At 40.2% G+C, this 14,077-nt stretch overlaps 1 protein-coding gene across 1 annotated transcript in view; it reads left to right on the top strand.

Moving 5' to 3' along the window:
* The first annotated feature begins 782 nt into the window (after positions 1-782).
* Positions 783-14,077, top strand: part of AGFG1 (ArfGAP with FG repeats 1) — a 27,017-nt gene continuing 13,722 nt past the window's right edge. The window contains exons 1-4 of the mRNA XM_009080986.1: positions 783-869; positions 10,845-10,960; positions 11,447-11,609; positions 12,618-12,774. Coding sequence (XP_009079234.1) covers positions 816-869; positions 10,845-10,960; positions 11,447-11,609; positions 12,618-12,774 — 490 coding nt within the window. The 5' untranslated portion in view covers positions 783-815. The remainder of the gene's footprint in view (positions 870-10,844; positions 10,961-11,446; positions 11,610-12,617; positions 12,775-14,077) is intronic.

The following is a 14,077-nucleotide window of genomic DNA, read 5'->3' on the forward strand; positions in this document are numbered from 1 at the left end:
TGAACTGGGTTTGCCAATGTCAGGCTGTGGCAGCAGGAGTGCCTGGTGTTTCTGGTAGCTCTGCTGCAGCACTCTGGTGTGGATGGGATTCTGGTTAACCCATCCTGGCCTGAGGCAGAGCTGCTGAAGCTTTGGGCTGTGGTGTTAGCAGTGGTATCTCCCCCGAGAGCGTGCTAGAAACAGTGTCTTTTTGCTTTGGTTGTGGTTACTTGTGTAGTGCTCAGGAGGAGGAGTCAGACCTGTGGGTGAAGGGGCAAAAGGTAACTAGACAAAGATGCTGGGAGGAAAGAGGAAATGTAGGTTAAAGTAAGAGAGGAAGACTCTGAGCTGGGGAGTTTAGCTTGAAGAAATCTAGTGATGGGTAGAAGTTGTAGTAAGAAGTGTTTGAAGTGAGGGAGGAGTTGGAGGGAAAGAAAACTACAACAGCAGGCTCAAGATTGAGAGATGTAGGGTAGAGGCAAGCGTGAGCGAGTTTGGGGAAGTAGATTAGAATTTAAAAACCCTCTAATTATGCGTTTGTAAATTTGCAGAGAAAGTGTCAGAATGAGTTTGCGTGTCCTGTTGTAGTTATTGTCTCCCGAAGTTCAGTTATGCCTTTGTATGCTGAATGTTGCTTTGAGGAGAGTTTGCACAGCCTTCAGTTGTGTGGCAGTACCAAAAATGAGGGTGTGTTAGAGATGCCTCCTGAATTGAAAACTGACTTGTAGCTGTAGTGTTCAAAGCGATTGCATGATGGGCAGTTTCCTGAGTACTAAACATTTCTTGCTTCTTTTAGGCGGGGCTTGAATCCACCCCACAGAGTGAAGTCGATTTCAATGACTACTTTCACACAACAGGAAATAGAATTTCTGCAGAAACATGGAAACGAAGTAAGTATCATTTGGAGAATTAAGTGAGTTTGCCACCTTAATATTTAAGTCTAAAACACTAGTTAAGGAAAACGTTGTTTATGTGCTTTTTAGCAAAAACTAGGCAGAAGCCAACATTATTTGAAGTGATGTTTCTGAAGAGCTTGTTTCACTTGGGTAGCTGATCATCAGCATGTTGTGTGGTGTTGGCCAACCCAGTCAATCCAGAGTCACACTATCAGTACTTCTGAATTGAGTTTTCTTTTGCATAAGGCAGTATGCAGCTCTTTTTTTAAATTTTTTTTGCAAGTTCAGAACTTGAGAGTGACTGGAGCTGTTTCCTGAAGGAGTGTACAGTGACAAAAATGAAAACAGAAGTACAGCTTGTGGCTCTGTTTCTTCACAGTAGGTGTCAGAAAATCTAATAGTGGTTTTAATAGCCTCTCAGTAAAAGTGTATCGCTGTTGAAGGTTCTTGAAGAGAGGAAGGAAAGAGAGAATTTTTTTCTCTAAGGATTGTTATCTACTGAATAGCTTGTGGCAGCCTCGAAGACAAGAAGTCCTAGTGTCCTGACTTTGTGCTTTTTTAACAGAAGAAAAGAAGCCAAGGTAAGTGTTGGATTGGCTCTGTGGGAGCCCATGGAGCATGTAACCCTGGATGTGATTATTGCTGTCTTCAGTTTGAGGGTTTGTTTGTATTTGAATACCATACTGTAGCATTGGGAATTTTAGAGGCAGATTTTGCGAAGTTTGTATTTGAATACCATACTGTATCATTGGGAATTTTAGAGGCAGATTTTGCCTCGGTTCAAATTGGATAAAGTTCTAGTCAATGCTGGTTGCATCTGTATTCTGGTTTAGTAGAACTATTGATTGTAGGCTAGAGAGTGTCTTAGCAGCGTGTTCTTGTGAGGCTTTGTGGGGATAAATCCCATCATTTGCTAAAATGCTGACACTTAACTTTCTTCAACTTGGCCCATTCATAACTGTCAGGTCGAAGAATGAAAATAGAAGTAGCAATTTCTTTTTATGCCCTAGTAAATATGCTTTATTTGTTGAAATGACTGTTAGTGAATGATTCCTCTTAGGCAGAGCTGGAACATGGTCTAAACTCTTCCAGACATTATAAAATACACTTGATAGCTTAGGTGGTTTTGGTTTTTTAAAGCTGTATAGCATTGAATGTATATACGTATAGCATAGACTTTTTGTGTAGGGTAAATAACAAACAGTCTTCCATGGGTTGGGATAGAATATGTTGGGGTTGCTTTCCCTAAGATTAGTTTGTAAACTCCAGCTATGCTTTATGCTTTACATGTGTAAAGGAAAACATGTGTGAGTGTGTGTGTACCTCCCTCCCTGCCTTTGTTTTAGTTTCAGTTTTTTACTGAATCTGCAGTGTCTAGAGAGTGCTGTGAGATTGATTTTTCCCTCTTCTGGAACCTTAAGTGATCCCTACCCAGTTGATTAGTATGGTTGTCCTTCTCTTTATAGACCTGACTAGTCTGCCAATCAATGATTTCATTGACAGATAATTAGTTATTGACATAAAGAAGTTCACAGATCCCTGCAGTGCTATGCTGTTTCAAAAGCAAGGGGCTTTGCACTTGTACTACTCTAACTAAAGTGTTGCAATGGTTTAAATGAGCTGCCTCATAAGTGAAGATGACCTCCTGGGTTCAGTTTTGGGTTGTTGGATTGGTGCATTGCCCTAATTCTAAAGGAAGACTGAATAGACGTAACTGCAGATGGTAGATTTAACACCTGCTCAGATACTGAAGGGAAATGATTATTGTTTCAAACACTGTTAGAAGTTTAAAACCTAATTACATGTTTTCACTTTGTGCTTTATATTGCAGTTAGTTAAATAAGCATTTTGCTTTCTCTTGTTGGTATTGGACTTTGGAATACTTGGCTGCAGATAAGATAAAGTATTGGACAGATGAAATTTGTTTGACCTCACCAAAATAACCTTCTTTGCTTTGCTGTTCAGTGTAGGAGGCTCTTGTGTCTATATGAAGAAATGAAATTTCCTAGGAGAAGACTTGTCAAAAATGGAGTTGTCCAACATTTTGGAATATGTGTGCGTGAAACAAAGTACAGTCACTTTTAGTTTAGATGTTGTAACATTTAGTTGTTTTAATTCTACATATAAACCCCAACTTTTTGCAATCTTACATTGTTTAACTATCATTTTTTTTGTAACTTTTTAAAATACTTTAGTTCCCACTTTGTTGTTCTAGTCTTTCAACAACATGTCCAAGGTGCCTGTGGGAAGCTGTCTTACCTCCAGATGAGTAGATCATGGTGTATAATAGGGATCTTGTTCTGAATAGAAAGGAAAATAGCAGGAAAGGTTCCATGATGTAAAGTAGTTATTAAGGTGCTGAGTTGTTCTTAGAGGAAGTAGTTTTCCACTCTCCTTCAAAGAGTATTTATAAGGTCATTGTATGACCTTATAAATGAGGTTGGAGTTCTCTTAAAAAAATAAAATCAAATCAAACCCCCAAACCAAACAAGAACAGGAAAAAAACAACAAACCTCTTCCTAATATCTGCAGAGCTAACTTTCCCCAGTTGCTGTAAAGTACTATCCTTGTGGCACACATGGGTAAAACATTCACTTACTGAAAGACTTCTACAAAGCAGCTGCTTTGGGAAGAAATTCGGAGCAGCTTCTTTTCAGGTGAGGCACCATCTTTTCCCTGTATATGCACATATAGGGAAGGTTCTCTTCATGAAGAGCAGTGTGATGCATTTTCCCATTTTCTTGTTAGGAATAACGAGGAGATGTTTCTGTTTGAGTACTCGTACCCAAGTGCTGCTAACGTCGATTAGGCCTCTGATTCAGTCGTGCAGTGGTAGTAGGAAGTGAACTCGCTGTTTGCAGAAAGTGGAGGTGGTGCTAATCTCATGTTGCCATTATAGCTGTGAATATTTATTCAGAAACTTCTCCCCCAAGCTAAAAAATAGTATTATGAGGCAAACCAGTGGCACAGTTAATTTTTTTCCTGCGCTTTTGAAAAGTGACAGGTACTTTATGACCTTTCCAAATGGCCCATGCTAATATGCTTATGGTTGAAGAAAAAAGATTTTCATGGTCTTGTACTCATAGAAAGCTGTATTGCTCTGGGGGAGTTCACCTGAGCTGATGAGTAGAATGCAGTGCAGGCATGCTTAGCTGCTTAGGGGTGTTTTAATAGTGCTTAATTTCTGTTTTTTGGTGCCAGCCTTCCTGACTTTTAATAGCCTCTGTGCAAGGCCCACTTTTCTGCACTCTTGCTGAACTAGTAGCAGTATGAGACTGGTTCAGAGGTGGTGCCTGGCCTGACCAAGATGCTTTCCTGGAATGTCCTTTACTATGGAATGTGGCCTAGAAACCTTGGAGTGGAAAGAGCAGTACTAAGCTAGAGCTGATGAGTCCTGACAGCATGAGCTGTGCAGTCAGGTGTCCTTGTAGTACATTCCTGGTTCTGCTAATACGATATAGATACATGAGCTGATTGTGTGCAGAACAATGTCTTTGTTAGCAGGATTTACTGGCTTGCCTCTGTGCTTATAAAACAGCTCTAACTTCTGCACCCAAGCTGCCTTTGAAATCAGTATCTGGCAGTATAAAATTCTTTTAACCTACAGAGATAAATGAATAATACTGACATCAGAAGTACAGAGTTACTAAACAAAGCTATAACTTGCTTACATAAAGTGTTTCCAAGTCTTTCTTCCTTTGGGGTGAGTGTTATGTTTTGGAACATAGTTTTGTTGTGTGGTAATTTGCAGTTCTTTGCACTGTCAACATGACATTTGGTGCATAACTGAGGATATTTTATTGGTGGGGAGGGGGAGAAGAAGAAATCTATCTTGGTGTTTGCCAGCCTCCTGAAAGGTAATATGTCATTTGAGCTTTAGACTGATGTGTAATCTTCCTATGTAATGGTGTGTTTGGGTCCCAAGAAGTGATGTAGGTCAAGGAGTGTGTTTTTCCTAGTTGAAATGCAGCTTCTACCAGCAGAACTGTGTGTCCTGGTAGAGTTTTCCTGTCCTTGCTGCCTTCACTGCATGCAAGAGAGGGGAGGCTTCATGAGCAAGAACTTAATTTTGCTGGCCTAACTGAATTTTTATTACCCCTAACTAGCACAGCTCTGCTAACAGGAGTTTGTATCTGGTGGCTCAGTGTGTTGTGTAAGCTGAAGGCCTTTGTCTCTCCCATATCCGCCTTCCCACACAGGCTGGAGATCTCTATCAGTGAAATACTTGTGGCATGGTCAAGTGTTGGTCGGTGTTTGAAATACATGGCTCTGGAATAGAAGTAACTGGAATCTCAGATTCTCAGGGGTTTTGCCAAATTTGATGGATACTGCTGATTCTCTTCTTTATTAGCAGTTTTTTTACTGTGTCTGCCCTTTCCCACTTGGCCAGCTCTGTCAAAACACACAGGAAAAAAATCCCCAAAACATGTCAACAAACCTAGAACCAAAACAGAGGGTGAAGTTATGGAAAACAGGTGCATTTATTTTCCTCAGCTTTTGAGCCCTGCTTGGAACTCCTGAAAACAGGAGATGTTACTGGAGGTTGGGTTTAAACCAGAAGCCTTTCTGGTCAATTTTGTTTTGTGGCTGACCAGATGTGCACTGAATGGGATGTGTTCTTCCTTCCTTTCTGTCAAAGCTGAGAACAGTGGTAGGACTGCAAGTAAGTAAGTAGTGTATGGAAAACAAGATGGGTAAATGGAATTATTCTAGGAAAAACGGTTCTCCTCACGTGGAAAAGCTGTGGAGTGAGGATTCAGGGAAACCAGTGGTGTGAAGAGAAATATAGGTAAAGAATTTATGATAACATACAATATGCACTTGGCCCAATTTCTCCTTTCCATGATATATTTAAGTTACGGCAACTCACAGTTTCTGCCTTGTTACCTCCTGGGTTTTTATCTAGGTCAGGGTGAGTAGGTTGAAGCTGGTTGTGATTCTAAAAAAAAATTACTGATCTAATTCCGAACGTCCCAGTATCTAGTTGCCAAGTGTCTAATGACATCCCTTGCAGGACTGGAGCTTGTTGGCAGAAACAGGTACTGTTCTTCCCAAAGGAGTTGTAAAGACATTCTCATGAACTTCTAAATTCCGTGAAGGCAACTGCTGCATCTTGTTATCTACTTACTGTTACCTGGCAAGATAAAACTTTGCTTTGTCTTGTTCCTTTGCAGCCCTCACGACATAGTAGGGGCAAAACTAAACAAAGTTTTGCTTCTGTCAACCATTCAACAAAAGTAGACTTTCAAATGCTGCATATGCTTAATCATTCTGACTTCAATGCTTCCCTTTTTTTGTTGTTTTTTTTTCCCTGCTGCATTGGTGAACCAGTGGGACATGGACTAATTATACTTTTCAGGGACAGTGGACAATGATTATGGATTGTTGGATATGTTCCACTGTTTCTAGGGGCTTCCACATAACTTGAATGTTTACTCTTGGCTCCAGCTTGTCAGGCTCTTCTCTAAGCAGAGCATTTTGTTTGATAGAGCTCTGGTTATCAAAAGGAGTATAGCAGAGCTTTTGGTGAATGAACAGAGCTTTTGAGCAGAGGCTTATTTGTGCTGCTGTTGCAGAAAGAACAATATTAATATTAAATGGCTGAACCAGAGTATCCCCAAGGAGATGGTGTGATGTCAAAGGATTTCAGAAAGCTGTAGAACTTCTAGGTCCCATACCATAATAGTAGTGTTGTGTAACACTGTGGTGAGCTGGGATGATGCTTCATGTATTATCTGTAAAAGCAAAGGAATGAGTAAGTCTGTTGAAATGGAGCTTGGGCAGTAGCATTTTCTGAATCATCTCTGCAAGGCTTGTTTATGTATGGAGAAGTTAAGAGGTGTTGTTTGCTCTTTGGGATATCACATTCAAATTTGTCAGAGCATACATTTTCAAAATAAGCAAAACTTGAGAACAATTACCTGGGTTTTTTTCCTCAAATAGTGAGTTTGCATTAAAAATCAAGAAGCAAGCTGCATGTTTAGTAGAGCAACGGGTTGCTTAAAGCTTGGGTTTGTGCAGAGTTACATGTCCTTCATTGCCTGCCTTTTTTTGCACTTTCTCCCTGCTCATGTGTCCTGCAAGAGTCAGCACATGCTGGGAATAACTGGGTGCTGATTTGTTCAGGTGTCCTGCCCAGGCAGCTCTCAGGCCAGACAGAATATAGAACCAAAGCTCTAACTAAAGTTGCCAATCTGATATTTCTATATTTCTGCTAAATTTTTTCTTGTCGTAATTCATCTTCTGGTATGTGTCAAGTTCAGATGGTAAATAAGTGGGGAGTAATTAGGGTACCAAATACATAAATGCTGAGTGCTCATTCCCTGCCATAACTCAATAGCAAGTTGTTTGGCATAAATTTCCTTGATCTTCATCACAAGAGTAACTTTTAAATAGCTTTAAAATAAATAAAAAAACCCCTGATCAGTAAACATTTCTCACGACTTTTTTCTTTGCACAAGATTCAAGGACTGTTAGTGACATAATTGAAGACTATGGAAAGATGGCTATTTCAAAACCAGCAATTATATGCTGCCAGTTCTGACAATAGTATTTTTACATTTTATTTTTCAGTTTTGACTTCATCCTGTGACATTGCATAGCAACTGCCAGTTGCTTTTCTGTAGAAAGCTGAAAATTGTATTGTGGCTCACTTGAAGCATAATCAATGCAGTGTTGTGGATCCCTGTCAAGTCAGATGATAGTAACAGAAGTATAGCTAGAAAGAGCATACAGGTCACCAGCAAACAAGGGAGGACAAGGGGCCTTTGATTGTGCTCTGAATGCTCACTTGGAACGGCTGCTGGTGCTCAGAGCATTGTGTGGTACTTCACACAGCAGCAGATGAAACTGCCTTTTAGTGGTGGTTGGTGTGGTGTTAAAGCTTTGTGAGGTTTGGCTTCCCAAAGGACTTAAGACAGAATTGTGTAGGTTGGAAATGACCTTTAAGATCATCGAGTCCAACCTTAGTAGGAAGACAAAATGCCTATTTTTTTTTTTTTTCCCCAGAAGCTTAGTCCTAACTACCCTGATGAGTAGTGATTTATCCTTTGTGTTCCACTCATGGTGTACACCCACTTAGTCTTACGGTTCATTTTCATCATTCCCACTATCCAAATCCAAACTAATCTGTTTTGTTCTGGTTTTGGTTGCCGAGGCTTGTCTGTATTTAAAAACTTTTAAGAAATTGTACTTTCTCTGATAACTGTTTAGGTAAAGAAATTTACATGAAATTGAATTTGCATCTCTGGTCCGGTAAAGCAAATGTTTTATGCTGTGTCTGTGTAGCTCCTGCTGTCAGACTGTTAGAATGTTAACTTCTTGCTGAAGTGTGTGGGACTTAGTAGGTTCTTCTGCATGGTGGTTGTGTGTTGCCCAATAGTAAAACTGTTCTCTCTGCTGCCAGTAACAGAGAGACATAGAGTGCCTGGCAGTTTGTTGTAAAAAATTACAGTAGTGACTGAAGTGTTGCTGCTTTCTGTGGTTAGGTGTTGAGAAGGCATTGGTTCCTCCAGGAAGCACTTTTGGAAACTTGCTTCCTGAAGGTTTGCAGGAGCTGCAATGTGAGAGCTGATGCCTTTAAGAAAATTGCATCACTTTAAACTAACAGGTGTTGGAAACAGCACAGTCCTCCTCCGTACCTGTTTGCATATTCATAGAGCTGTTATCTACTACAGCTCCATAGCTGGTGATGAGCTGAAGTCACACAGGACCTTGTTTTCCGATTCCTTAGCGGTGGTGATCAGGATGGCTTTGAGACTGACACGGAGTTGTGGTTGGGTTGTTTTGTTGGTTTTCTTTTCCCCTCAGTCCAGATGCTTAGGCACTTGAGGGTGAAGATGAAGCAGAAAACTGGGGGAGAGAAAGGTGAAAAACTGAGTTGTGGTTTGACTGTTGCTCTGAGGTTTATCTCCTGCAGGTTTCCGTGGTACTAGTGACATGGTAATTGTGATGAGTTTCTTTGATCTGACTTGTTTTGGTTGGCAGGAGGAGGAGGAGTAGTAATTTAATGGCCTGCTCTGGGTAGGGAAGACAACCTCATCTTTCATTTGACAGCACATCTCACTCTGGATGCAAACTGGTTCTGGTACAGCCCTGAGAGTTACTCTGCTGGGTGCAGGATCAAGTAGCAGCTGTTTTAACACTGGTCTGAAATTAAGCACATCCTTTTCCTTTCTTCGGTGTTTCCTGATGTTCCTCCCAATACTGAAGTTGGGTTGGAGGGGACTATATAGATTTGGACACCACCAACTCCTGCAGTTAGCTATTCTGTAAATAGCCACAAGCAGGACTTCTCTTCCTCCTACCAATCATGTGGTTGCTAGTTGTACAGTTATACTCACAAATCTAAGTATGGAAATACTACTCTAGGCCCAACTCAGATCCACTCTCCACTGATAGTTTAAAGCTATACACATAAATATTCTGACTTTATACATTTTTTCAGCAAAAAGTAGTGCTTTTGTCAAAGATTGGCACTATCAAAGCAGTGATTCATGCTGTTAGCTTTTATTTTAGAACAGACATGTGACTTTTTTGACTGAGTATATCTTCTAAATTGGTATGAAAAGCATTGAACAAATATAAAGGGTGTGGTAAAACCGAAGCTTTTTTAACTCTGCTTCTCTGAAAGAAACCTGTTTTAAAAGTGGCGGTTTGATTTTTGAGGGTAGCTGCTGTTTGTGGATCATTTGGGTGAATCTTCAGACTATCCTGCAGGTAACCTGCACTGCTTAAAACATTTCAGGTGTGACAGCTTGTTCATGTTGTTTAGTTTGGAGAACACCTTTCTTCTTGGTCAGGAATTGAAGGTGAAGATACTGAGAATTTTGCAAGTGATTCAACTTCTGCTCACTTACAGCTACAATTAGAAAGTTAAAGCAGAGCAAGAAACTTTCACCCCTTCTCTCATACCTTCACTCAAATTCAGTGTATATCATCTCATAGAAACTGCATCATGGTAAGAAAGGCTGTTGAAAAGAAAGTTCCTGTACTCAAATAATAATGGAATCATAGAATTTAGGGGTTGGAATGGACCTTACAGATCATCTAGTCCCAACCCCCTGCCCTGGGCAGGGACACCTCCCACCAGAGCAGGTTGCTCAAGGCTCATCCAACCTGGCTGTGAACACTGCCAGGGTTGAGGCAGCCACAGCCTCCCTGGGCAACCTGGGCCAGTGTCTCACCACCCTTAGAATAAAAAGCGTTTTTCTCATGTCTAACCTAGACTTCCCCTCCTTCAACTTGAACCCATTACCCCTTGTCCTTTCACTGCAGTTCCTAACACAGAGTCCCTCTCTGGCTCCTTGTAGCCCCTTCAGATATTGAAAAGTTGCTCTGAGGTCTCCACACAGCCTTCTCTTCTCCAGGCTGAACAGCCCCAACTCCCTCAGCCTGTCCTCATAGGGGAGATGCTCCAGTGCTCTTACAAACTTTGTGGCCTCCTCTGGCCTTGCTCCAACAGTTCCATGTCCTTCTTATGTTGAGGACACCAGAACTGCATGCAGTTAATTATAAGTACTAAACCTCAGATCCTTTAAAATCTACCACCTGGGGCTCAGGGCATATGGAATCTGTTGTAACAGTTTAAACCCTGAAATACAGGTAAGGGAATGTGTAGAATATAGGTGGAGAGTCTTAAGGATCACAAGTAGAAATCAGGTGCTTTGCCCTTTTGTGAGTACATTCTACAAATATTTTGTAAAAGCAGTATTGAGTGGTGGAATTGGATGCTAGGAGTTGCTTGCTCTCCTGTGACAGATGATCTTGGAACTTCAGGTATTGAGACCAGTACGTGGTACCCCAGTCAGTGGCTGGAAGCAACTGAGTCTGGAATAAAGGATGTGCAGCCACACATGTTCTAATAGCTTAGTATATTAACAATAGTAAACTTAAACAGGTTTTGAATTAAGGTGTTTGCTCTGATTAATCTTTGGTGGTGTTGTGGTTTGTTTTTTTTTTCTTGTTCAGGTGTGTAAACAGATTTGGCTAGGCCTGTTTGATGACAGATCATCAGCAATTCCAGACTTCAGGGATCCACAGAAAGTAAAGGAATTTCTACAGGAAAAATACGAGAAGAAAAGATGGTAAGATTGGCTCTGTGATGAGAAGTAAAATGGACTGTTGTCCTTTCATTTTTGAGTCTGCTTTCCTTCTTGTGTGCTCTTCAGACTAGTTTGCACAGCTCTGTAAAATGAAGTGATCTCTGAACTTTATTCAGAGCTCCTATAGGAAGCAGAGAAGACAAACTAAAGAAGCTTCTCAGTGTTCATATTGATGGAACAGAAGTGACTTAAGGGGATGTCAACATAGTAAAGTAACAGTTTTGCAGACTTACTGGGGTGGGAAGGCACATGTGGGTTGTATTTAATAAGTGCTAATAATATTTGTGACTTTAAATTCTAGTCCATTTAAAAAAAAACTATTTTGCAAATTACTGATGAATCTATTGCAGGCTCAGTGGTTCAAGTAGCAAAGCTGAGATCTACCACTTCTCACACTTGGATCTTATGCATGTTGAGCATAACATTTCACGTTAAACTTGTAAAAACCATTGCTCTTCTTGAATGTAGGTATGTTCCTCCAGAGCAAGCAAAGGTGGTGGCATCAGTCCATGCATCCATATCGGGGTCTTCTGCTAGTAGTACAAGCAGCACACCTGAGGTGAAGCCACTCAAATCTCTCTTGGGAGAAGCTGCACCCACACTGCACTTAAACAAGGGCACACCTAGCCAAGTGAGTAATGACAGAGCTAGAGAGCTCAGAGCTGTTCTGCACTACTTTTTCCTCTTCCAGTAGCACAAAAATTTTTACAATAGCAACTGTTATGATCTGTATAAACTAGTATGATCATATATAGATAAATTCATACATTTTGTTGAAGTGTACAGGTGTTTGGAGATCATGTCCTAAATGAAGTTTGTTTCTGTTGACCAAATTGATGTTTTTAATGGTCATTTTCAGTAAACGCTTTTCCAGTCTGATAAGTTTGGTTATACTTGTCTTTTGCTTAAATATCTCTCCAAGTTTGAACCTAATATATGATACATCCTCATGTTTGTTTGTTTGGTTTTTTTATTGGACGACAGTGTAATGACTGATCTGTTAACCATGAGATTAGTAGTGAGTGTGTGGATGAAAGCTTGCCATGGTTACTCTTCCTTCCTATGCATTCTGAAGCTGTCTGGAGTTGCTTCCAGGGAGTGTCTGTATGCCTTTATGTAAAACTGAACAACACCATGTACTTAACTTTTTGGAGGAAAGACAGTTTTTTTGAAAACTTTGCCTTCAAGATACAGACAACTGTTGCATGGACCTCTTGGGACTCAGTAGAAATTTGCAACTTGAAGCCTTGCTGTAAAATTCTTCCATTTTTCTTTCCCAATACCTAGTTCTAAAGTTTTTTTTTCAGAATGTAGTGAAAAACTGATTTGCATCGTGTAAAATCAAGTTTTATTGCTTGTGTTTGTACAGTATTTGCTGTTTTAAATACATAATTCTGCTGCTGCTAATATATTGCCCTATTAAACTATGGAAATTGCTGCAGACTTCCTTGAAAAGCTGCAGTAGTAGCATAAGTAGTGTTCCTCATACTATAGGAGGAGAGTCGGTGCTCCGTGCAGCATCTTAAACTTCAGGAATAAATGTCTTGTTAAACATTCTTAGCCTATGCTAATGTTTTGCAAATGTCAGTTTGGTAAAATATCAGTATTTCCTACTAGCTAACGAGAATGTTGTTTGTAGTCTCCTGTTGTAGTTCGATCTCAAGGACAGCAGCAACAAGAAAAGAAACAATTTGACCTCCTCAGTGACCTTGGCTCAGATATCTTTGCTGCTGCTCCTCCTCAGTCAACTGCTACAGCAAATTTTGCTAATTTTGCACACTTCAACAGTCACACAGGTAGGTATTCAGACCAGTGTGTCCCTTCTAAATGGAGTTTTAATTTGGATTGCTTTAGCCATGAGGTGTATGTAATCTTTGTGCCTTGAGAATGTTGTGTTGGTTGAGCTTTCGTTTAGGCCTTTATAAAGAAAGGTTGAAGAGACAAAGAATTATAATTCTGCTTTTTGAAGTGGGAGTTGCTACAGCTATTTTCTAGGATGTGTATGATTAGACTGTTTCTGCCTACTACTAAACTTTAAATTCTTTGGGGGGGAGAGAGTGAGAGGATGAGTAACAGAATGTAGGGAGAAGCTGATATTAGACCTTCAGTTTTCTTTCTGAAAACTGTTAGGAAGAGCATTCATGGAAAGCAGGCAGAGACTTTAAGGTAGTCCAGATGAATTGATGATAACTGCCAGTTTGTCAAATGAAAGACAAAAGCTTCCTCAGTTTAAAGAATGACCTCTTTTGTCTGTGTGTCTGTTTGAAAACCGAGTCCTACCCATGTGGATAGTTTTCTGTAGTTTCAGGAAGAATAAACAAGCCTTGAGCATATGTATTGACTGAGGAGGGGGGAGGCCTTGAATTCTTAGGGAATGACTTCAGTGAAATACATTGAGCCCTCAGGGTGGGGGGTTTTTTTCAGCCAAAGATCTAGAGCCATAGAATTCTGTTCTAAAGAAGAAGTCAATTTTGTGGTCAATGAAGTTTGTGGCTAACTTGCATTGTAATTGTGGGAAAGTACCTTTGCCTGCCTGGTCTGAATGGGCTTTTCATCTAGTTTTTCTGAGAGAAACTGTGATGCTGCTAAGCCACCAAGAAGAAGATATATTTCTTGAAAATCAGTCCTGAAGCTGCTAACAGCTGAGGGGCAGTGTGATGGAGAGGAACTGGGCAAAAATCAAGGGTTTCTCAAAGTTCACTTTGAAAACCAAATGCTGTGAAATAATTGGCTGAATTCAGTAACACTGAACAGCATTTTGATTGTGTATTTTGTCAAATCTTGAAGACCGTATTTCATGTTAATCACCTTTTTGGAGGTGTATTTAACTAGGAGAACTTGTGCTGACTGACCAATGTCACAGAGTGTTACTGAAGAGGCTGCAGATCATTCTTTCTAATAACCTCCTCTTTCCAAACGTGTTGCTGAATGATTCTTTATGTACAGACACTTAATTACACTTCATGGTTTTTAGGAGATGCAAATTCCATTAAAGAAGTATTTCAGTACTGTGTTCTCGATCTAGGTAAAATATCTCTGCTGGGTAATTTTTAAAAGGATGAAAACTGTATCAACACTCCAGAATAAATATAATCTCAG

The sequence above is a fragment of the Acanthisitta chloris genome, unplaced genomic scaffold (genome assembly GCF_000695815.1).
Source record: "Acanthisitta chloris isolate BGI_N310 unplaced genomic scaffold, ASM69581v1 scaffold40948, whole genome shotgun sequence".
Taxonomy (NCBI): domain Eukaryota; kingdom Metazoa; phylum Chordata; class Aves; order Passeriformes; family Acanthisittidae; genus Acanthisitta; species Acanthisitta chloris.